This window comes from Panthera onca, chromosome C1 (assembly GCF_046562875.1).
Source record: "Panthera onca isolate mPanOnc1 chromosome C1, mPanOnc1 haplotype 2, whole genome shotgun sequence".
Lineage (NCBI taxonomy): Eukaryota > Metazoa > Chordata > Mammalia > Carnivora > Felidae > Panthera > Panthera onca.
The window spans coordinates 22,513,560-22,535,799 of NC_138346.1; the positions used below are offsets into that span (position 1 = coordinate 22,513,560).

General features: G+C 38.2%; 1 protein-coding gene and 1 pseudogene across 4 annotated transcripts in view; one reads left to right on the forward strand and one right to left on the reverse strand.

Annotated features, from left to right (window-relative positions):
- Window positions 1–22,240, forward strand: part of BARD1 (BRCA1 associated RING domain 1) — an 82,586-nt gene that overhangs the window by 52,080 nt on the left and 8,266 nt on the right. For all 4 annotated transcript variants that reach the window (XM_060623459.2, XM_060623460.2, XM_078450899.1 and 1 more), the window contains 3 exons: window positions 8,862–8,970; window positions 16,009–16,141; window positions 16,672–16,764. In XM_060623459.2, coding sequence (XP_060479442.2) covers window positions 8,862–8,970; window positions 16,009–16,141; window positions 16,672–16,764 — 335 coding nt within the window. The remainder of the gene's footprint in view (window positions 1–8,861; window positions 8,971–16,008; window positions 16,142–16,671; window positions 16,765–22,240) is intronic.
- LOC144617328 (U6 spliceosomal RNA) lies at window positions 21,239–21,339 on the reverse strand (annotated as a pseudogene).

Here is a 22,240-nt window from a genome sequence, read left to right on the forward strand (position 1 = left end):
GGCCTGAATTCTACTTCCTAATGCCCTCTGGGGTCTCCCAGAGGGAGAGTATTCAAATTTCAGGCTTTAAGTCCTGCTGGTTGTAAGAACTGTGAAGCTTCTTTCACTTTCAAAGCCAAATGTTTTGGGGATTTGTCTTACCTGTGTAGGCTCCCATGATAGTCCTTCTCTGTGCCTGTGGCTCCCTCCCTCCCAGGGAGGCTGTGGTCCAATTAGCTTCCTACCACTTGTATGCCCTTCCTACCTTCTTCAGTGTGACCTCTACTCTTCTCTCTCATTGTGGGGTTTGTTCTGCCAAGGTTTGGGTTGTTTTCTGGGTTATTTACACTGATATGAGTGTTATCTAGTTGTATCCGTGGGGCAGGGTGATCTTAGGGTCCTCTTACTCCTCCATTTTACCAGCCTCTTCTCTTCCACTTCCTAGAAAGATACTCAAGGATGCTTTCTGCCTTCTCTGGTCTCTGGAACACGCGTGGAGTATCTTACAGAAATAAGCTCTTCCTCCATTCGGCACATCATTATCTATTTGGATAATTTGTATAGTATATAATATTTGAAAATCTCTCCAGTTTTGTTACTAGTAGTTGCCACTCTGAAATAGTAACGTATTGATAGTAGAGTACAGGAACTAGAGTGAAGATGGACTTTTTGTTGTCTCATTACTTTATCTTTACATATATTTTATATTTTATTTTTTTTTTTTAAATTTTTTTTTTTTAACGTTTATTTATTTTTGAGACAGAGAGAGACAGAGCATGAACGGGGGAGGGGCAGAGAGAGAGGGAGACACAGAATCGGAAGCAGGCTCCAGGCTCTGAGCCATCAGCCCAGAGCCTGACGCGGGGCTCGAACTCACGGACCGCAAGATCGTGACCCGAGCTGAAGTCGGACGCTTAACCAACTGAGCCACCCAGGCACCCCTATATTTTATTTTTTTAATGTTTATTTATTTTGAGAGAGAGAGAGAGAGAGAGTGCCAGTAGGAGAGGGGCAGAGGTAGAGGGAGAGAGAAAGAATCCTAAGCGGGCTCTGCACTGTAAGCAAGGAGCCTGACATGTGGCTTGAACCCACAAATGGCAAGATCATGACCTGAGCCAAAATCAAGAGTCAGATGCTTAACAACTGAGCCACCCAGATGCCCTTTAAATTTATCTTTATATATTCCCTGTATGCTATAAAAATAACGTTTACTTATTTTTCAGTTTTATCTGAGACTGATTTTTAGGAGGATGCCCATGAAGATCATCTTACTGATGCTTTGCATAGGGCATACCAGTGAGACAGGGTCTGTGAGGAAATACTGTATTTATTATATTTCTTATATGTATAGCAGAGTATCGCAAACCCATAAAGGTTTGGACCTGCCTTTATATGATTTAGTCAAATGCTGTGATCGTTCTTGAGTACTGAATGTTAAAAAATACTATCTTTATTTCCACATACTTCAGGGCCCTTTAAGCTAAGGAGGCATGTAAGCCAGCCTTGGGTCCACTGATTTGCACTGTAGTATAGACACAAGGAATTGGTGGTTAATATAGTTCCTATTGACAGCATGTTTAATAGACGACTTATGTCCTTGACACCAAACATAGATTCTTTTTACTCGACATTTGATATATTTTGATTGATTTTATACCTTTTCTGCTACTGTAGGAATTTAACTTGAATTATTTCAATTGGGTGTAAAGCAAACTTGTAGAGAAGAGTAAAGATTTTTATAATTTAGTCTTGGGAGGGAGAAGAAAACCTGAGACAAAATCCAGCCTCAGACTAAGGGTGTTTTTGGATGTCTTTGGAATGTAGCAAAGCTTGTATATGAGGACTAAGGGATCCATGTTAGAAAGTTCTGTATTCGGATATGTTCTGCTATTAAGTTGTCATAAATGGTGCTAAGACCATGTGACTTGGCGTGCCTGGGTGGCTCAGTCAGTTAAGCATCTGACTTCGGCTCAGGTCATGGTCTCACAGTTTGCGAGTTCGAGCCCTGTGTTGGGCTCTGTGCTGACAGCTCAGAGCCTGGAGCCTGCTTCAGCTTCTGTGTCTCCCTCTCTTTCTGCCCCTCCCTTACTCACACTGTCTCTCTCAAAAATAAACAAACATTAAAAAAAAAAAAATTAACCAAAAAGACCATGTAACTTAAAATTTTGGAGAGAAGGCTCAAGAACCATTTTTTTTTAGTATTGCTTATAACGTGTGAAAATAACAGTCTTTTTATAGCCCAGGCGGTGGAAAGAGTCAACAACTCAGAAATATAATTAGGAATTGAATATTTATGGAAGGCCAGGTATGAGAAAAGAAAGAATGGAATATGGTTTATCACAAAGCTAAATGAATTTAAAAGCAATTTGTTGAATACTGGTGGAAGAAATCTTGAAACCTTATAAGGTAAGACTTGGTAACTAGGAATTAACTACGTATAGTACTATCATTGATATTCTTTATCTACTGTCTTCATTGTTTAATTTAAAAAATCCAGGGACTTTTAAAAGTTCACCAGTGAAGTCTTCTAGTCCTGTATTTTCTCATGGAAGCTGTGATCCTCAGCTGTGAACTTCCTACTGTAAGGTTTTGGGGCCCTAAGTCTTTATGATAATGGAGGGAATATGTGTATACTAGATGGTCATATATATCTACTTCAAACTTTATCTTTTGTTTAGACTTAATGTTATTCTAATACCTTACTGTTTTTTAAATCACAATTTACTTACAGTACTTTCTTATTTGCTTTGGACTTTTGCTATGTGAACTTTGCCACTTTTAAAAATACATTTTACATTTAAATATATTAATTCATTTAACTCTGATTTTACTTCTGTTTTGCATGAGAAGTTACCTCTTATGTACTAAAATAAGAGTCCATTACCCAAGAGGGAAAATTACTTCTGTTTTAACCTCAGGTAAAAAGTTTCATATCTTCTATGCTTCTTCTTTGTCTGTGAATATTTATATTGGTGACTGGTCAAAACTATCTGTCTATCTTCCCTACTGCCTTCAGTGCATCCAATGTGAACCTAAAACAAAGCTCTTACATCCCATCAGAACTATTTTGACTGTATGGAGAATAGCATTTTTTTTTTTTTTTTAAGAGATATATAAAGTTTAGGATTTGGCACATGGTCTGCCATTAGCATAGTTTCCCTTGCAAGCATGTAGAATTCGTAATTAGAAAATATTATATGGACCATTGGACCTATTAATTGTCCCATTGCCCTAGTTAATTTTTTAAAAAATTAATCTCCTATAACAGATAATTTATGTTTTACAGCTTAAAAAATAAATGTTGCTCTTTTGAATTTCTGTGCTGTTTCCTGCTTCACAGCAAGCCAAGTGACTTGAAAAATTAAAATCTATGTGTTTGTAATTTTATAGGATTCATAAAGGATTTCATTCATGGACTGTCTTGGTAGCCTGTCATGCATGATAGGTTTAGTATTAGCAAAAATGCCTTTTTGCATGAGTATCTGGGACTGAATGATCTGTGTATGCAAATGGAAGTCTAAATTTGCCCATCTCTCCTTCTCCCCTTTTAAAAGTGGTGAGACTTCTCTTGGGAATAGTCGTGGGCAGTTTCCACCATATTCTTGGACAGAAAGGACATGAAAGGGTTAATGCTGTGACCTGAACTGTTGCCTTTGGGGTGAAGCTGAATAGTTAAACACAGCAGTTCAACTCTTTAGTAAGAACTTACTTCTCATCAGTCTTAGTGATCAAAAAGAATCCTAGTGAGGAGAGTTATTCTGTCTTCAATTAATAATCAGTCACAGTGATAGTCTCCTGTATGTGTGACGTGTCACTTTTCTTCAAGTATTACCTTTTTTTCAAATTTTATTTATTTATTTATTTATTTATTTATTTATTTATTTATTTTCTTTAATGTTTGTTCTTTTTTGAGATAGCGCGAGCAAAGTAGGGGAAGAGAGAGACAGGGAGAGAGAGAATCCCAAGCAGGCTCTGCGCTGTCAGCACATAGCCCAACTTAGGGCTTGATCTCCCAAACCATGAGATCACTGCCTGAGCTGAAACCAAGAGTTGGATGGATGCTTAACCGACGGAGCCACCTAGGTGCCCTGCAGTTATGTACATTTTAAACTGATTTTTTTTACACTAAGTCTGTAAAGAAAATGTTAGTCCATTCAAATATATCATTATGGGGAAAAAGGTGTGGCTTTCTCGTACCCATGTGATAAAGGAGAAATCTTACCTATGCTGTCTCCTCTTGCTCTGGTTTTTTGAAGGTGCCGTATAAAAACTTGTCTCTAATTTCAGATTTCAGTAGTCCACGACAAAGGCGAAACATGACAGGATTTAATAGGCTCTGTCTCCTGTGATGCAGGACTGAGGCTTAACTGATTATCTTTCAATCTGTAGCATTTGTATGTGCCATTCTCCAGTTCATTAGCAATACAGGAGGGCTCAGGGTTTAGTGAACTGTGTATAAGCAGAAGCTGTCCATAATCCAAGTGCATGTTTAAAGACCATAAGAGATAGTAAGCTTTGTGTAGTAAGTACTCTAAATGTAAATTAGAATCCTGCCTGTCATTTATGACGGAAAACTTCAGTACAAGCATCTTACTTGTGCAGACAATTGTTTTACTGGTTACTTTTTGTTTGAAGCCCACAAGCTGATGGTGGTGCTTTGAGAAGTACTTTCATTAATATTATTCTGTGTTGTCGTAATGGACTTTTATTCATACCTGTGTAAAAACAACTATGCTATAGTTACTACTTATTAAAGTACACTTGATTGGGCTCTTACCTTTTATGTCTGTGAAGTGTGAAATTTTCAGTTGTTAAAAAAGTCTTTTTGTGTACAGTGATTTTTTTGATGGCCTATAGTGTGACGTGGTTTTTTGTTGTTTATTCATTTTTGCACTTGGTGGTTTAAGACCCAGAATAACGGATTCATTATCTCAGATTTCTGTTTTTTGATTGTCATACTTACAGAATATATGTGTGAGGAGATTGTTTATTTGGTATGTGAGCACAGTATTTTAAGAGAATGAAACTGAGAAGTATCAAGTATAGTGGATGAAATTAATTGCCTTTTGAAATAAACTGAGATTGCTCTAAGTGTATGGGAATTTGGAAAGACCCCAAATGTAGCACAATGACTTGTCACTTTGTTGTAAATCAGAGAGCCAAAACACAATGCAGTTCTTGTAGAGAAAGACTGTTGTCAGAGGAAGGTTACAAGTTATTGAACCTAGGCCTAAAGGGAAATCTGAGAGTACAAATTTATCCATATTTACCAGTGCTAATCCAAAAAGAAAGAGTGACTGAACCTGATAGTGATAAGTAACAGTGATTAGAGAAATGTTTGCTGTGGTTCATTTCTTTTCTTGATCACTAGCTTTCTTTTCCTGCTATGCCATCAAAACATCTTTCCCCTTGGTCATTAATGACCTTGTCTCCAAACTGGTGCTTTTGTCCCTCATTTATGTGCCCTTCATGCAGCATCTGAGTTGACAGCTTCCTCCTCCCTCTTCCTTCCACTCTGTTTCCTTCCAGATCTTTCTCTATACATTCAGTGCAATTTTAAAAGCTGGTATTGTACCTTGTTCGCCATTTTATATCTAGTTGAACACATTGCATTTTCATGGCTCACTTTAACGGCCATTACATGGACATACCATAATCTTAAAAACTATGAAGTCTTATAAAAGAAATGCTCATTTTAGGACACTTTTCTGGGGGGCTCCTGGGTGGCCCAGTCAGTTGGGTGTCCAGCTTCGGCTCAGGTCATGATCTCACAGTTCGTGGGTTCAAGCCCTGTGTCGGGCTCTGTGCTGACAGCTCAGAACCTGGAGCCTGCTTCGGATTCTGTGTGTGTCTCTCTTGCCCCTCTCCCACTTGTGCTCTGTCTCTCTCTGTCTCTCAAAAATAAATAAATATTAAATTTTGTTTTTAAAAAGAAAACTTTTTTTATGTTGGCATATTACTTTTTTTTTTAATTTATTTTTAAAAATTTATTTATTTTAAATTCAAGTTAGTTAACATGCAGTGTTTATGGGTTTCAGGAATAGAGCCCAGTGATTCATCACTTCCATATACCACCCAGTGCTCATCCCAAGTGCTCTCCTTAATGCCAATCACGCATTTAGCCCATCCCCCCACCCACCTCCCCTCAATTTGTTCTCTGTATTTAAGTTTCGTATGGTTTGCCTCCCTTTCCGTTTTTATCTTGATTTTCCTTCCCTTCCCCTATGTTCATCTGTTATGTTTCTTAAATTCCACATATGAATGAAATCATATAATATTTACCTTTCTCTGACTTTACATAGCATAATACACTCTAGTTCGATCCATGTTGTTGCAAATGGCAAAATTTCATTCTTTTTTGTTAATGTTTTTTGTTTTTAGTTTATTTTTGAGAGAGAGAGAGAGAGAGTGAGAGAGAGAGAGGGAGGCAGTGCATTAGTGAGGGAGGAGCAGAGAGAGAGGGAGAGACAGAATCTGAAGCAGATTTCAGGCTCTGAGCCATCAGCCCAGAGCCTGATGTGGGGCTTGAACTCATGAACCGTGAGATCATGACCTGAGCCGAAGTCAGACACTTAACTGACTGAGCCACCCTGGCACCCCAAGATTTCATTCTTTTTGATCACTGAGTAGTATTCCATTATATATATATTCCACATCTTCTTTAACCATTTATCAGTCAATGAACATTTGGGCTCTTTCCATAATTTGGCTATTGATAGCACTGCTGTAAACATTGGGGTGCATGTGCCCGTTCAAATCAGCATTTTTGTATCCTTTGGATAAATACCTACTAGTGCAATTGCTGGGCCGTAGGATAGTTCTATTTTTAATTTTTTGAGGAACCTCCATACTGTTTTCTAGAGCTGCTGCACCAGTTTGCTTTCCCACCAGCAGTGCAATAGGGTTCCCCTTTCTCCACACCCTTGCCAACATCTGTTTCCTGAGTTATTTCAGCCATTCCGATAGGTGTGAGATGGTATCTCATTGTGGTTTTAATTTGTATTTCTCTGATGGTGAGTGATGTTGAGCATCTTTACATGTGTTTGTTAGTCATCCGAATGTCTTCTTTGGAAAAATGTCTGTTCGTGTCATCTGCCCATTTCTTCACTGGATTATTTGTTTTTTGAGTGTTGAATTTGATAAGTTCTTTATAGATTTTGGATACTAACCCTTTATCTGATATGTCATTAGCAAATATCTTCTTCCATTCCGTCGGTTGCCTTTTAGTTTTGTTGATTGTTTCCTCCCAGAATAGCTAGGGCAGTCAAATTGCCCTGCATCATAACTCTCCTGTGTTTTTTCTTTGGCGCACAGCTGGGATTCAAAACCCAAAGTCTTAAAGGACCTGGCATCACTCAGACTCACTCCCTTCCTCCTCCAGAGCAGAGCCTCTCTGCTGAAGAAAGACCCTTGGCTGGCACCTGCAAGGTCTTTTGTCCTTAGGGAGGCAGTAAACCCCCTTCCAAAAGTACTCCAGGAAGGGGACTGTTCCCTCCCAGTGTATCCCAAAGATCACTACACGACACTATGCACTCCAGGACCTCGTCCCTTCTCTCCAGGAGCATGCTCCACAGTTCTGCTCCAAAGAGAGTTGTGCACGTCCACAACCTCAGAGTTTGAGCTCCATCAGCTGTTTGCAAAAAAGAACTGAGACCTCAGTACTTCTCGTTCCCCTGTCCATGGGCCAGGGAGGTTTTCTTCTTGTGCTGTCTCAATGCTGCACTATCTCAACACCTCTCTGTTCTGTCTCTTCATGGAAAGGTTCCCTTTTCCTCCACAGCTAAGCTGTTTTTCTCTCTGCTGATTCACATCTATGCACCTCGTACTTGCCAAGCTGTCTCCCTACAGCTGTGAAGGTCCTTTGCCACTCTGCAGATCAATTTCCTGGGTGTTCCAAGTACTCTGACTTCAAAGCAGCTGTGTTTGAGAGGCAAGGAAAGCCCAGGGTCCCCTCTACTTCTCCACCATCTTAACTCTATCATTTTAGAAAACTTTTTATCATAATACAATATATTAAAATTATTTTGAAACCATGTGTAAGGAAGTGGAATAGTAGACAAAAGTTGTACAGTTTTACCAATTTACTTATAAATAAAAAATGAATGATGGGCAGTATTGAATATTATTGGAATAAACAAGGAAAAACACAACCTTAGTTAAGTCATTGGAACCTTTTTGTTTTCTTATCTATGAAATAACAGATTTCTACACGTCTCTGAATTCCCTTCCAGTGTAATATTCAGTGACTTATGAATTAGCACATGCTGAGAAGTCTGCATCAACTTATTTCCTAAACCACAGTTGGTTTTCTTGATGGCTGTGATTACTATATAATGTACATACATATTAAAATTAATTTTAAAAGTGCCCTGTCCACTACTTTATTCATTTGTTTGTCATGTGGCACGGTTTTCTTTCTAGAGGATCTGAATGCTTGTCCTGTGTATTTATCTAATTTCTGTATTTGTTGACATAGAATACAGAGACTATAATAAGTATGGTAAATTATTTTTATTTGCATTTGAAAGCATCCTACCCTTGGTGATTAATGATTATAAAGCTATATTAAAAATGTGAATTTGAATACAGAAGAATACAGAGTTGTGAAAAAATTCATGTGTAAGTAACAATATATCCAATTAAAAATACTCCCTAGAATGGTCTGATATCAAATTGAAATTTCACATGTTTTTTTCCATTGAATTCAACAGCTTGTGATACTTGATTCTTATGCTTTGTATGAATTCTGAGTCATTTATTTTAGTATAAAAGTTGTGTATTATTAAGGAAGTTGAAAAAATTTATCCCCTGGTGCATCCATTTAGTTAAATATCAAGTCACACATTCTATTTACTTAAACCCATCTGCACTTATTTTACCAGGAACATATTTGGTTTGCGGCCTGTGGATTATGCAGACGGTGAAAATATGAAGTCACTATTGCTGCTACCAGAGGAGAATGAATCATCATCAACTCGCCATTGCTCAGTAGTAAGTATGGATTAGGCTTTGGGAAATTTAGGTCTTTTATTGAAATTGATTATGGAAGGAACATAATACATAAATTTCCAGTTAGCAAATTGCTTTCAATCACCAAAAAATTATTGAACATTTTCTTTGTATTAGCTACTGTGAGTTCAAAGACTATTATAATCAGAATAAATCCATCAACAAATATTTATTGACTCCCATATATATTTTAGGGAGCATTCATACTGCAATCAGTGTGACAGATAGAACTCTTATTCTCAAGGAACTCACATTCTAATATAGATGTCTGTAAGACAGAGATGTCTGTAAGACAGATGTCTCTTACAGAGACACTCTGTAAATATGTAAACTAATGTAAATGAAATAATTTCAGGAACTTAAATTGTGTGGTTTGAAGATTTTGTAGAGTATAATTGAGTGGAGCTTGAGGGCTCCAGAAAAGGCACTGCATTAGCTGGAGTCATTGGAGGGCCTTTAGAGAACTGATGTTTGATTTGAAACCTGAATGAGGAGGAGGAGGTATCCAGGTGAACATCTGGAGGACAGGTGTTCCAAGCAAGTGTATAGGGTCCCTTAGTGGATGAGTGTGGCATATTTGAAGGTTAGAGAGAAGGTCCTACTTGACGGTGACTAGTCAGTGTCTAAGAGTACTGGAAACCGCTGAAAGGATTTAAAGCAAGGGAATGACGATTTGGTTTATGTTTTAGGAAGTTCACTCTGGCTACTTTGTAATAAAGAGACTGAGGTGGGGCAAGAGTGGAGGCAGGGAGATCACTGAGGACTGTTTCATTGTGACAGGATGAGCTATCATGACCTCCTGGGTTAAGGTAATAGTGGAAATTACGAGAAGTATGAAGTTGAGTGTCTATTTTTGAGTTAATGGTACCATACTTTCTGATGGATTATATGTGAAGTGTGGATAAAGTAGAATTAATATGACTAGCAAAGGGGTAGTAGATGGTGGGGCCGTTTCCTGCTGTGGGGGAAGGAAATCAATAATTCTCTTGACCAATTTTATGTCTCTAAGGCAGCAAGTGGAGATCTTGAACAGGCACGTGAGTCTGTAGTTCAGGAAAGAGCTACAAGCTAGAGAAAGTGAAAAGAATGCTTATTCCATAGGAATTTACAGTTTAATGGTGAATATAGATATAAAAAGAGTTCATTACATACTGTAATGAATTTATAATAGAAGCCATAAAAATGTACAGGAGATCCACAGAGAAGGAAGAAGCTGATTCCAGAAGGGATCAGAAGAGCTTCACAGAGAAGGTAACAAGAAAGCTTGTAAACTTTTAAAGGTAAAAGTTTTAGCAAGGTATCTAATAGAATGCTGTTGGCTGCAGATAACAAAACATTTACTCAAATGCCTAAAGGCAGTATATTCTTTTATATAAAGGTAATCCCAATTTAGAATAGCTTTCTTTGGTGAGTTCAGCAATTAAATGGCTGCGCTAGAGACCCAAATTCTTTGTCTTTCTGCTTTGCCATCCTCAGGTTGGTGGCTTTGTCCTCACCAATCTCCCTCCAGTGGTTATAGGGTGATAGCCACAACTGCACATGTGACTGTGTCCACCATTAAAAGAAGGACTAAAACCCTTCCTAGAATCCTTCCACTGGACTTCCCCTTATGTCTTACTGGTCAGAACTGGTCACGCGGTTCGTGTTGACATACTTCATGGTTGGAGGCAGGGAAGGTTCTTGAAGAGTGGATATCTGGAAAAATGGGATTCTGTTAGCATGGAGGAAGTGAGCATTGCCGCACTGCAGTCAGGTATACAAAGTGGGGATGGCAGTCCAAATCTGAGGAAACAGAACTCATAGACAAGGAAGCATAAAGAATCTTTGAAATCTGAGAAACTAGTTAGTGTGAGAGGAGCACAAGGTATATTATCAGAGAAGAACCAGAGGTCAAGAGTGAAGTTGAGATCAGAATGTAAAAGGCTTTGGCTCCCCCCAGGAGGAGTTTAGACATTACTACGCAACAGGGCACTCTTTGTGCATTTTCAGTGTATTGGGACCGCAGAGGACAGCTGAGAGTGGGCCAAGACCAAAACCTGGTTAGGAGGCTGTGTGGTAAACAGAACTCTGATGGGAAATGGTGGTGTGATGTGGGCAGGGAGAGAAGAAGAGGGTTTTTCAAGAGAGGGGTGTGGTGGGTGCACTCAGCTGCTCAGATAGGGGAAGAGGAGAGAAAGGGATGAGTTCAGGTCAAAGATGTGGTCATAGCTGCTGTCGCAGGCTGGTTACCTTTGTGCTCTGACAGCTGTTTATCTCCTGCCTTCTCCTGGACGTCAGCCCTGCAAGTGTGCACCAAGGTGGTTTTCATAATGAACTGCAGGAGAAAGTAGAAATCTTTCTACTTTACTAGTAGAAATTTACTAGTTTACAAAGAAGAAAGCTGAAACCTAGTATGATTTGCTCATGGTTAACGAGCCATTAAAAAAAACGGAAGAAAGAAAGTAGGGTTTTTTTGAATGGACTAGTGAGAACTTGAATTTCTTAAATCTTAGGTCAGTACTCATTCAGTTCCACCATACTTAATAGGTGTAAATTGGCATGTATTTATTCATTTGGACTTGAACTCTACTGGCAGAACATAGCATGACTGAGTTGTCATTTGCCAATGTTCCTTTTATGAAAAGCTGGAGAAGAATTACATCAAATGTGTCAAAAACAAAGATACCTTTACGGTGGTCTTGGAGTGTGAACATGGCGATGTCCTCAGAAAAGAGGAAGTTGTTTACCCCCCCTCAGTTCTACCCAGTTACTGCTGTGTTTTTATAAAGTGTAAGAAGCCTGTACCTTCTGCATGTCTCATGGACATGGCCTCACAGTATCATTATTACTATCTTCATGGTAGATTTCTGGTGAAGGAAAAGATAATGGTTATATGGTAAGTCCTAAGGTGAAAGGGTTGTGTCCTTCTGGAATCTGTCTTCCCTCAGCTGCTGCCAGACCCCCTTTCACTCATCATTTTTCAGCCACGTTGCACCGCCTCACTGTTTCTAGAATCCACCAACATGCTCCCATTTCAAGTCCTCAGCACCAGCTGTTTTCTCTGACAGGGACAATTGTAGGGAACTGGACATAGATGTGGCACTCTGCATCACTCCCTTTAAATCCCACTCGGGTGTCGTCCTATCCAAGAGGGTTCTGTACTACTGTTTCTCAAGTAGCAGCCTCCCAGGGCTTTGTATCCTCCCAACCCTGCTTTATTTTCCCTTACCACTGATCATTTGACAAAATACATTTTTATTTTATTGGGTTTCTACCCTCCCTTCCAGTTAGACTATAACCTGCATGAGGTCAAGGACTTGCCTCTTTTGTTAATGTAGCAACCCCAGTACTGAGAACAGTGTCTGGCAAATAGTAGGTGCTCTCAATAAATGTATGTTAAATGCATGAGAGAGTACTAGAGGGCCCTCCCTGATACATGCTTGCTCCTAAAACCAGGACAAGTGCTTAATAGCTGAGTCTGAATTCCTTCAGATTTGTGATTTCCAAGTCCTGGGAGCTGCTTCAGGAAGAGCATCATGTGGAAGGAATTGGGTGATAAGTGTGTGGGGTTTGAGTGTCTTTACTTCCAATCTAGAATTTTTGTTTCATGGTTGTTGGAAGGCATTGTTTGAAATCTGAGAAGCTATCTCTAGTGACTTAAAAGGCTGTTGCTGTGTTCATTTTGTTACTTCTCTGCCCATGCTCCTTTTGAGTAGCATTTTTATCCTTTTTCTTTTCATAATTTCAAACCCTATTTTTTATAAACATTAATTAAGAATTTAAGAAAAATTTTCATAAGAGTTTAATGCCATGTACATAGCAACTAATATCTATAAAATCAGGGTATTGAACCCTTGGATGTGTTCTGAACATCTTTTGAACCTCATGGTGAATAACCTCTGCTTATTCAAACCACGTGCCTCCTCACCCACAGCTCCTGCCCCCAACAGTTGTGTGGCTTTGGTGGCTGTTTGCTTTATGTTGTTGTTGTTGTTGTTGTTGTTAATAGTATTCCTTAACTATGAGAAATTAGTGTCGTTTTCTATTTTTTGTTCAGACTTACAAACGATGATAGGAAAATGCTTGACCCACTTTGGTGCTCTTCTCAGGCTGATGGAGATAGTATCATATGCTATATATATAGAATTGATATCTTTTCACTCTTGTATTTTGTACAGAGAACTCATTTAGCTGAAGTGGAGTTACATAAACTGGAAAGTAACGTGTTCCATTTAGAGCTATTTTTATGGCACATATTTGTATAACTGACAATTATTGAATCACTATTTTTTACTATTATTTAGTAATTGAATGATCCATCAAGTGCACTACACTATTTTCATCTTAGGGAATGTTTACAGTGTTTAGGTTAGACATGGTAAAAGCACCTTATAACTTAGTGAATAGGAAAGATAACATATACAGAAATGTGATGTCAATATGTGTGTGATGTGTATAGCATGTCCAGTCAGACCTTTGCAACTTGAACCTCAGATGAATAATTCAGGAAACAACATTTTTTTGAGAAAGAGAGCGAGCATGTGTATGCGAGTCAGGGAGAAGCAGAGCAAGAGGGAGAGAGACTCTTAAGCAGCCTACATGCTCAGCGATGTGGGACTCAGTCTCATGAATATGAGATCATGACCTGAGCAGAAATCAAGAGTGACACGTTTAACCAACTGAGCCACCCAGGTGCACTTAGGAAACGGAACTTTTTTTTTTTTTCTTTAATTTTTTAAAAAATGTTTATTTATTTTGAGAGAGAGAGGACAGAGTGCAAGTCGGGGAGGGGCAGAGTGAGAGGGAGACACAGAATCCGAAGCAGGCTCTAGGCTCCAAGCTGTCAGCACAGATCCCAACGCGGGGCTCGAACCCACAGACCATGAGATCATGAACTGAGCTGAAGATGGATGCCCAACTGACTGAGCCACCCAGGCGCCCCAGGAAACTGGACATCAACTTTAGTTTTCAAATAGTTTTCAAGTTTCAAGACTCAAGTGCTGAATATCGCCATTAGAAAAACCTTTCATAGAAATTTTTTTAAAATGTTGTGTATGTACTTACTTAATACATGGCAGAATTTCATTGAATATATTTTGAGCGAATGAATGATTAGAATCGATCTGTTTATAGATGTAGGTAACAACTTAGTGTTATAGGGTACGGCATTAGACTATGAATTATCACTACATTGATATGTGAATATTTAAACACTAACTTTCTCTAATCTAGTTGTTGAACTGCACTGGTGATCAGACCATACTGTTTCACTTTGTTCTTCAGAGCTTTTGAGAACCCCAAAATCCCATGCATAAAAAGTCACACACGTTGGAGGGCCTTCTGTCTTGTATTTGAAAATTACAGGACTGTGTTTGGCTTTTTATTCTTTAACACAATAGTGCTGATTTACTTTTTGTTTTCTTCTTTGCCGGGACATTGCTTGTCTTTTATCAGGTAGCTTTTGGCTGACTCTCCAATTCCATTTGTTAAATTCTCTTGGCTGCTGTTGAAGACATTAGCTCATTGTTTCTTTGAATCTTTCACTTGATGCTATCCATTGGTGTTTTCTCTTTATACTTGTTGTTTTTGTCTCCTGGAAGTTCTACTTCTTTCTGTACAACTGAAAATATTGGTCTTTGTTAGAGCAATTCTTTTTCATAGCTGCATTGAGTTATTACTGTTGGTGGATCTAGTCTATCTTCTGTATTTTCTTGTCTGTTTTAATTGTCTTGGTTTTGATAGGTAACTGTTTTGATGTTAAGAATTTGTTTTCTTGGGACACCTGGGTGGCTCAGTCAGTTGAGCGTCCAACTTCGGCTCAGGTCATGATCTCGTGGTCTGTGAGTTTGAGCCCCGCGGCGGGCTCTGTGCTGACAGCTCGGAGCCTGGAGCCTGCTTCGGATTGTGTCCCCCGCTCTGTCTGCCCCTCCCCCACTCATCCTCTGTCTCTCTCTCTCTCAGAAATAAACATTTAAAAAAATTAAAAAAAAAAAAAAAGAATTTGTTTTCTGTTTTTGAGCTCAGTGTTGTTAGACGCTTTACTGTTCTTTGATTTATTTTTTATTTTTTTTAACATTAATTATTATTGAGAGATAGGGAGATACAGAGCATGAGGAGGCAAGGGGCTGAGAAATGGAGAGACACAGACTCTGAAGCAGACTCCAGGCTCTGAGCTGTCAATACAGAGCCTGACGTGGGGCTCGAACTCACAAACAGCGAGATCATGACCTGAGCCGAAGTCGGACGCTTAACTGACTGAACCACCCAGGCGCCTCTAGTGTTCTTTGATTTTTTTACATAATCTCAGTTTAAAATGAAAAGACCAGGGGTGCCTTGGGTGGCTTAGTTGGTTAAGCCCCTGACTTTTGGTTTCAGCCCAGGTCATGATCTCATGGTTTGTGAGTTTGTGCCTGGCATCAGGCTTCATGCTTGCAGTGCAGAGCCTGCTTTGGATTCTCTGTCCCCCTCTCTGTGCCCCTCCCCTGCTTGCACACACTCTCTCAAAATTAAAAAAAAAAAAAAAAAGACCAAACCAAGTTTAACTTTAGTAGAATAAGTTAGTGGAGGGGAGATAGGGAATTAATAATTTTAAGTGGGTGTTTTGGGTTACTTAAGAAAAGAAGGTGGAACTCCTCACTGGCTTAGTCGGTGGAATATGCAACTCTTGATCTCAGGGTCGTGAGTTCGAGCCTCACGTTGGGTGCAGAGATTATAAATAATTTTTTTAAGAAAGGCTTACTGGTGACAGAATGAAGTTATAAAATTCTGGAGAGATCCAGTTTAGAATCAAGGAAACAAGATGCCCTGCGTTTACATTACTATTTAGCATATTATTCTGGGGTGAGGTGGGGAGGAAGGACTATAAATTATTCAAATGCATTGAGCATTAGGTTCTGAGCCACAATTCGATGGAAATTATGGGGAATTACTAGATAGAGGAAGATAAATACTGAGATTCAAACTTCTATCAAGTGAAAGTTAATAGGTTTCTTTAGTTTTTAAATGATTTTAACACTGTGGTATCTCCCCTTTCATTAATAGACAAACACTGGTCAGCGTAGGGATGGACCTCTCGTGCTTATAGGCAGCGGGCTTTCTTCAGAACAGCAAAAAATGCTCAGTGAGCTTGCAGTGATTCTTAAGGCTAAAAAATGTGCTGAATTCGACAGTACAGGTGAGGATTTTTATATACTTATTTTTGTCTGAAAAAAATTTTAAATAGGCAATCCTATTTTATTTGTAGAATTCCCCTCATCAATTATATGTTTTAATCATTGGGGAATGGCAGTATACTTTGAATCTTATAATCTAAAATGTTTTTACAGACCTAATTTAGTCGGGAAATGTAAAGTTTAAAGCTTTGCACATATTTTAGGACAGAACAGTGTGTCAGAAGGGCAAACTTATGTGTTTGCTAATGACAAATAAATTGTGTGCAATGTAATACTTTAATTCTTTAATTACAATTTGAAAATAAAAGAAAAATATATGTTAATGTGGCTTTAAGATACATGGTTTATGATCTGGTTTTTCATGTTGTTGGTCAGGATGGAGAGTGATACTTAGTTTAAAAAGTCTTATATCTAAGTATACAAATGGTTGCTTTTGAAGAAAATTCAGATTATGAAGCACAGACTAGTTATAATCATTGAAGAATTTTTTTGGTATATATTTGTTTCTGTTACTTCTTTTTTTGTATTCTAGTAACTCATGTCATTGTTCCTGGAGATACAGTTCAAAGTACCCTAAAATGTATGCTTGGGATTCTCAATGGATGTTGGATCTTAAAATTTGAATGTAAGTATTAGATTTGGGAGAACTACAAAATGAATTGAGTAGATTAATTTCATTTAAAAAAAAAATTTTTTTTTAATGTTTATTTATTTTTGAGAGAGAGACAGAATGTGAGTGGGTTAGGGGCAGAGAGAGAGGGAGACACAGAAGCAGAAGCAGGCTCCAGGCTCTGAGCTGTCAGCACAGAGCCCGATGCGGGGCTCGAACTCACGAGCTGTGAGATCATGACCTGAGCTGAAGTCGGATGCTCAACTGACTGAGCCACCCGGGCACCCCAATTAATTTCATTTTTTATGGTGTACTACTGCCAATAATTATTCAAGGAACTTAACGCTAATTTTTCTTACCTCTGGTTAGTCGCTGCAGTTTGAAAAAGCTTCCTTCCTATGTTGGTGGTATTGTTTAGATGTTCTTGATGAGTGTCCACAGAATTTTTTAGTCTTTTTTAAAGTCTTCTTTTTCACAATAGGAACTATTTTAATAAAGAGTAAATGGGTTTTAAGCTTCCAGCAATCCAACAATATATGTAACTTAAACACATTTTAAATATACTACCATGACGTGAAATAATTTGTTGCTTTTGCCTTATGATTTCTAAAAACTGTGTATGCTTTCTTAGTGATCCAGTATATTCTAGGAAGCTGTTAGGAGTTAGACTGCCTTGTACTCCCTGATTTGGGGCGATTGCACCAGACATTATCCAAACTCTTACCTGCTTCTGGTTGGTCCAGCACCACCACCTGCAGAGCTGCCTTCTACCTTCCCTGCTCTCACTTGTTTGCTTTTCCTGACCTTGGATTCACTTAGGACTTCAGACAGAAAGAAAGCTCCTATGGAGTTACTTCCTATTCTTCAGTAGCTAAAGTATCTACTTTTGATACGATGGCTGAAGTAGGACAATGTGTATACCTTTTCTGTTAACTAATTTTTTAGAAAAGAGTAATGGCTGTAAAGAGGTTGCCCAGGGAGTCTTGTGATGATGCAGCTGAGCGTCTGGACCCCAGTGGTGGGTACATCACCCAGGGCTACACATGTGATTAAATTGTATAGACCTGCACACACTCGTGTGCACGCATGTAGCTGAGTGCGTGTATAACTATGAAATCAGAATAAGCCCTATAGGTTGTATCAGTGTCAGATTCTTCTGTAGTGTGTGGGGTGTTAACATTGGACACTGGAGGAAGGGCGCATGGGACATCTCTGCATCCTCCTATGAATCTGTAATTATTTCAGTTAAAAGTTAAAAGTTAAAAAAGAGTAGTATTTTAGATGAAACTTTCTTTGTAAGAAGCGAATGATGGATTAGAATTAGCTTTAAGAAACTTTATGTTATGGCTTTGTGCTTTGAAGGTTTTATGATAGAAATGCTTGATTTACCAATATCTTAATTGTGTTATTAATTTAATCTCAGTTTGAAATTAATTTGGTTTGTAGAACAGTTTCCCTTTAGCAGTTGGTATTCATGTCCTTTTTAAAGGCAGCCGCCACTCTCCTTGCGATGCCCGTGTCCACCCAGAGGTCAGACCCAGCTGAGGCTACGACTAGCACTGCCACTCATCTGTTCTCGTCCCTAACTGTTACTAGTCTCTCCTTTAGTCTCTCCTGGTCATGGCCAATTTAAGAAGTATAATAAGCAATTGGACTGGGTTATTACGTACATAGAAAAAAAATTTCTGCTTTACTCTTATTTTTGAACCTCTTTTTACCTTTCAAATCTGTGGCAAGTTTTATTGGGCTTCAGTCATTTTAAAACATTGATTTAAAATGGTTCCATGATGGTAGATGCTGTTTTACTGAACCTGCTGCAGAAATTTTGCCAGTGGTTATCAGAAGGAGTGGGTTTTCATAATAATAAGGTCTTAACAATGAAGAAGTCGTGTGAAATTTTGAATGTTAAGGCATTGCCGGTTAAGTCTAGTTCTTGTGAATATGTTCAACTTGCATCTGGTTAAATATACAGGCTACATGATTGGTTTCCATAAAATCTGCCTTTAAGAAATGGAAGTTTTGTCAGTTTAATGGCTTAGCCATGTCATTTTTATAGAATCACCATGGACTCAAACTGACTCAATAGTGTGCCATTTGGTGATTCTCAGTCGTGAATAACACTCCAGTGTCAGTGCTTCTGTGGGATAAGGGATGCATGGGATCTCTTACTGATTTTAAGACAGTTACTGTAAATAGTCACTGGGTGTATCAACAGAAGGCAAGAAACTGCAAATACCTTCTCTTCTAGTCTTTATTTCTCACTACATTGATCTTAGTGTCAGACGTGTCAGTTTGATTTTTAAAAATGTTCAAGTCTATTCAAAACTGTCTGAAAACATCCACATTGAAGAAAGATGAGGTGAACCAAAGCTTTCAAAATTAATTGTAAAGATTTATGACTTATTAAAACTAGGTCTTGTGTTTGAAGATATCCATTAGCTTGCTGGTAGACAAAATCTTTATTGGCTTAACTATACAGAAATGTCACTATTATCTTTTTATGGGATTTTCCATAAACCAAGAAGATTCAAGTGGGATTTTTTTGTTTTTTTTTTTGAGGGGAAGTGGCACAAGGGCGGGAGGGAGAGAAGAGAAAGCGAAAGAGAAAGAAAGAGAAAGAGAAAGAAAAAAGCAAGCAGGGCTCACCTGAAGTAGGGCTCATGTACACCTGAAGCAGGCCTCAAGCTTATCCAAAACAGGGCTTGAGCTCTCCCAATGTGAGACTCGAACTCATGAACCATGAGATCATGACCTGAGCCGAAGTCAGATGCTTAACAACTGAACTACCCAAGAGTCGTCAAGAGGAAATTTTATCTAAACTTTTCTCTGTGGATAATTGACTCATTTAACAAATTAAACAAATTTGAACACACGAACACTAGAGAATTACTGCTAAATTTAATTATTGGATATTTTCTGTTTAACCATGTTTTGTCTTACTTGGTCCATCTCTTATTTTTTCCATGTGATATGTGAGAGTATATTACAGTGTCATAGTTAATGCATATACCAACAAAGATTCTGAGATTAAGCCATAGTGATACTGTTGTACCAGCCATCTGTTTTGTAGTTTTTATTTTGTAGAAATGGGAAATAGAGATAGGAAAAGTTCCTTAAGATTAAATTTTAGGGCTTACGCCCTGGTCTGGTGCCAGTTCCTCACAGGCAACGTAGAACCATCATTGTCCAAAGGTTGTTAAAACATGTCTAGAATGAAAAAAATAGAAGATGCATGAATACGTAATTTGTATCGCCCTTCTAGACTGTGAGTAAGGTGGCACTGCGTGCTAAAGATGTAACCTAGCCTTCAAAAGGGGGAAACCTCTTTTACTGACCTGTCCTTGTAGTACCCTGCTTTCAAAATTTCCTCCAGCCTAACCTTTAAAAAAAAATTTCTTTTGCCTTTTCATTTCTCATCTCAGTGTGAAGAGGAGAGCAGATGGCTGTCATCTTTTCTTTAGTAATCTCTCTCTCTTGCCCACTCTCATCTCAGTTTAAATACAGTTGCTGCTGGAGAAGGTTTGAAATTCCTTAGCACCAGAGGGCATTGCTGGGGGAACGTGCCCAACATTTTACATTGGGCTGGCATTTTACATTGGGCTGGCGTCTGTGAGGTGAGGAGGCACCACATAGGGTACTTTGTTTGTGCTTTTGTTTTTGTTTTAGTTGAGGACAATGGAGCCTAAAAGACAATCGTTATACAATCATATAACCTCGTAGTCAGGTTAACAGACTCACACTTTTCCATTACAATGTTTCTTCAAATTGTATTCACTTCAATAAAATAGAATCTGTTCAGTTCTATTTAAACTTTGCTAATTACCAAAAAGTAAATATACCAAAGCATTCTGTCAACTAAGATTGATAGGCAACTTCATGCTTACAGAAATCCTTCACCAAAAATACTCTGAGGATTATTTTTTTGAAAGAAGTAACATCTTTTGGGGCACCTGTGTGGTCCAGTTAGGTAAGCCTTTGACTTCGGCTCAGGTCATGACCTCACAGCTCGTGAGTTCGAGCCCCGCACCGGGCTCTCTGTGCTGACAGCTCGGAGCCTGGAGCCTGCTTCGGTTTTTGTGTCCTCCTCTCCCTGTCTGCCCCTCCCTCATTCATGCTCTGTCTCTCTGTCTCTCAAAAATAAATAAACATTAAAAAAAAAAAAACAAAAAAACATCTTTTGATCTAATAGCCCCACTTCTGAGAATTTGTCCTAAGCCAGAAATACGGAAGAAATACGGAAAATAACATTTTCATTGTTATTTCTAATAGCAGGACATAGGGGGAATAAATATGAAAGAATTAAGAAAAGTTTAAAGATAGTTTCTGAAAAAAAATCATGTTATTGTACGATAATGGTTACATTTGAAGTATTATAAAAAAGGATTGTTTACATTTTAAAAAAGCATAAAACAATTATATCTTCACTGTTAACCCTAGATAAATGTGTGAAAGCATACAGGCAAAGGAACAATCAAAAGAAAACTGGTGGATTAATAGGCAGAGTCCTATTTGTAACACTTTTGCGCAGGGGCCATGCTAATCTTCTCTGTATCGTTCCAATTTTAGTATATGTGCTGCCGAAGCAAGCACAATTTGTAACACTTTTGAAAACAATGTGTGTCAGTTGAGTGAAATCCATGCTCTCTGGAAGAAATTTAGCTTCTCAAATTTGAATAACAATTAGAAAGTATATCTTCTTTTTCAACTTTCCAAAGATTAATTGTATAGGTAAGAGCTTCAGTGTTTATCAGGAAAGTTAGAACCTGTGTGTACATTTCTGTAGTCTAACATGCCAGATCTTTTACACCTGTTCTCTAGACTACCAAGGACATTTTGTTATGGTGATTGTCCTGCCAATCAAAGAGGAAATTCCTACATACATAAACTTTAAATATATGACTAAAAAAGAATACCAAGTATGAATTTTTAAATTATTTTATTAAGAAGAGGTTTTGGATATTAGACTGAGTTTGATCTTTAACCACAACTCTAAAAAGGGAATTATTTTGATATTATGAATAATACAGGGTTTTAGAATTGATACCCATATTTTGCCTAAGAAAATTTTATGATACAGCCTATAATACATTTTTAAGATAGAATTTGACCTGCTTCTCAATATACATTAAGTAAAATAAATAAATTCAGCATACTACCCCATGAAGAAAACTGTTTTTATATATAAATATGTTTGTAGTTAGAATACTGGCCTAAAAAGTAGCCAGAAATAGCCAGTTGTTAACTGGTATTTATATAGAATTACAAAACCTAATGATCTGCAGTTGTGTTTCCTGTGATATCCCAAGTCTAGATGTTGATGATGGCCTGAGTGGAACACTGAGCTTTTATTTTATATTTTCAGCCTTCATTTCATTGTCCTTCCACTCTTTTCTGTGGCATTTTGTAATATGGGACTTATTTCTTCTTGTACTGGCCACCCAGGTTTTCAGAAATTGCAGGGAGAGCATAAGTTGTTTTTCCATTTTTTTGT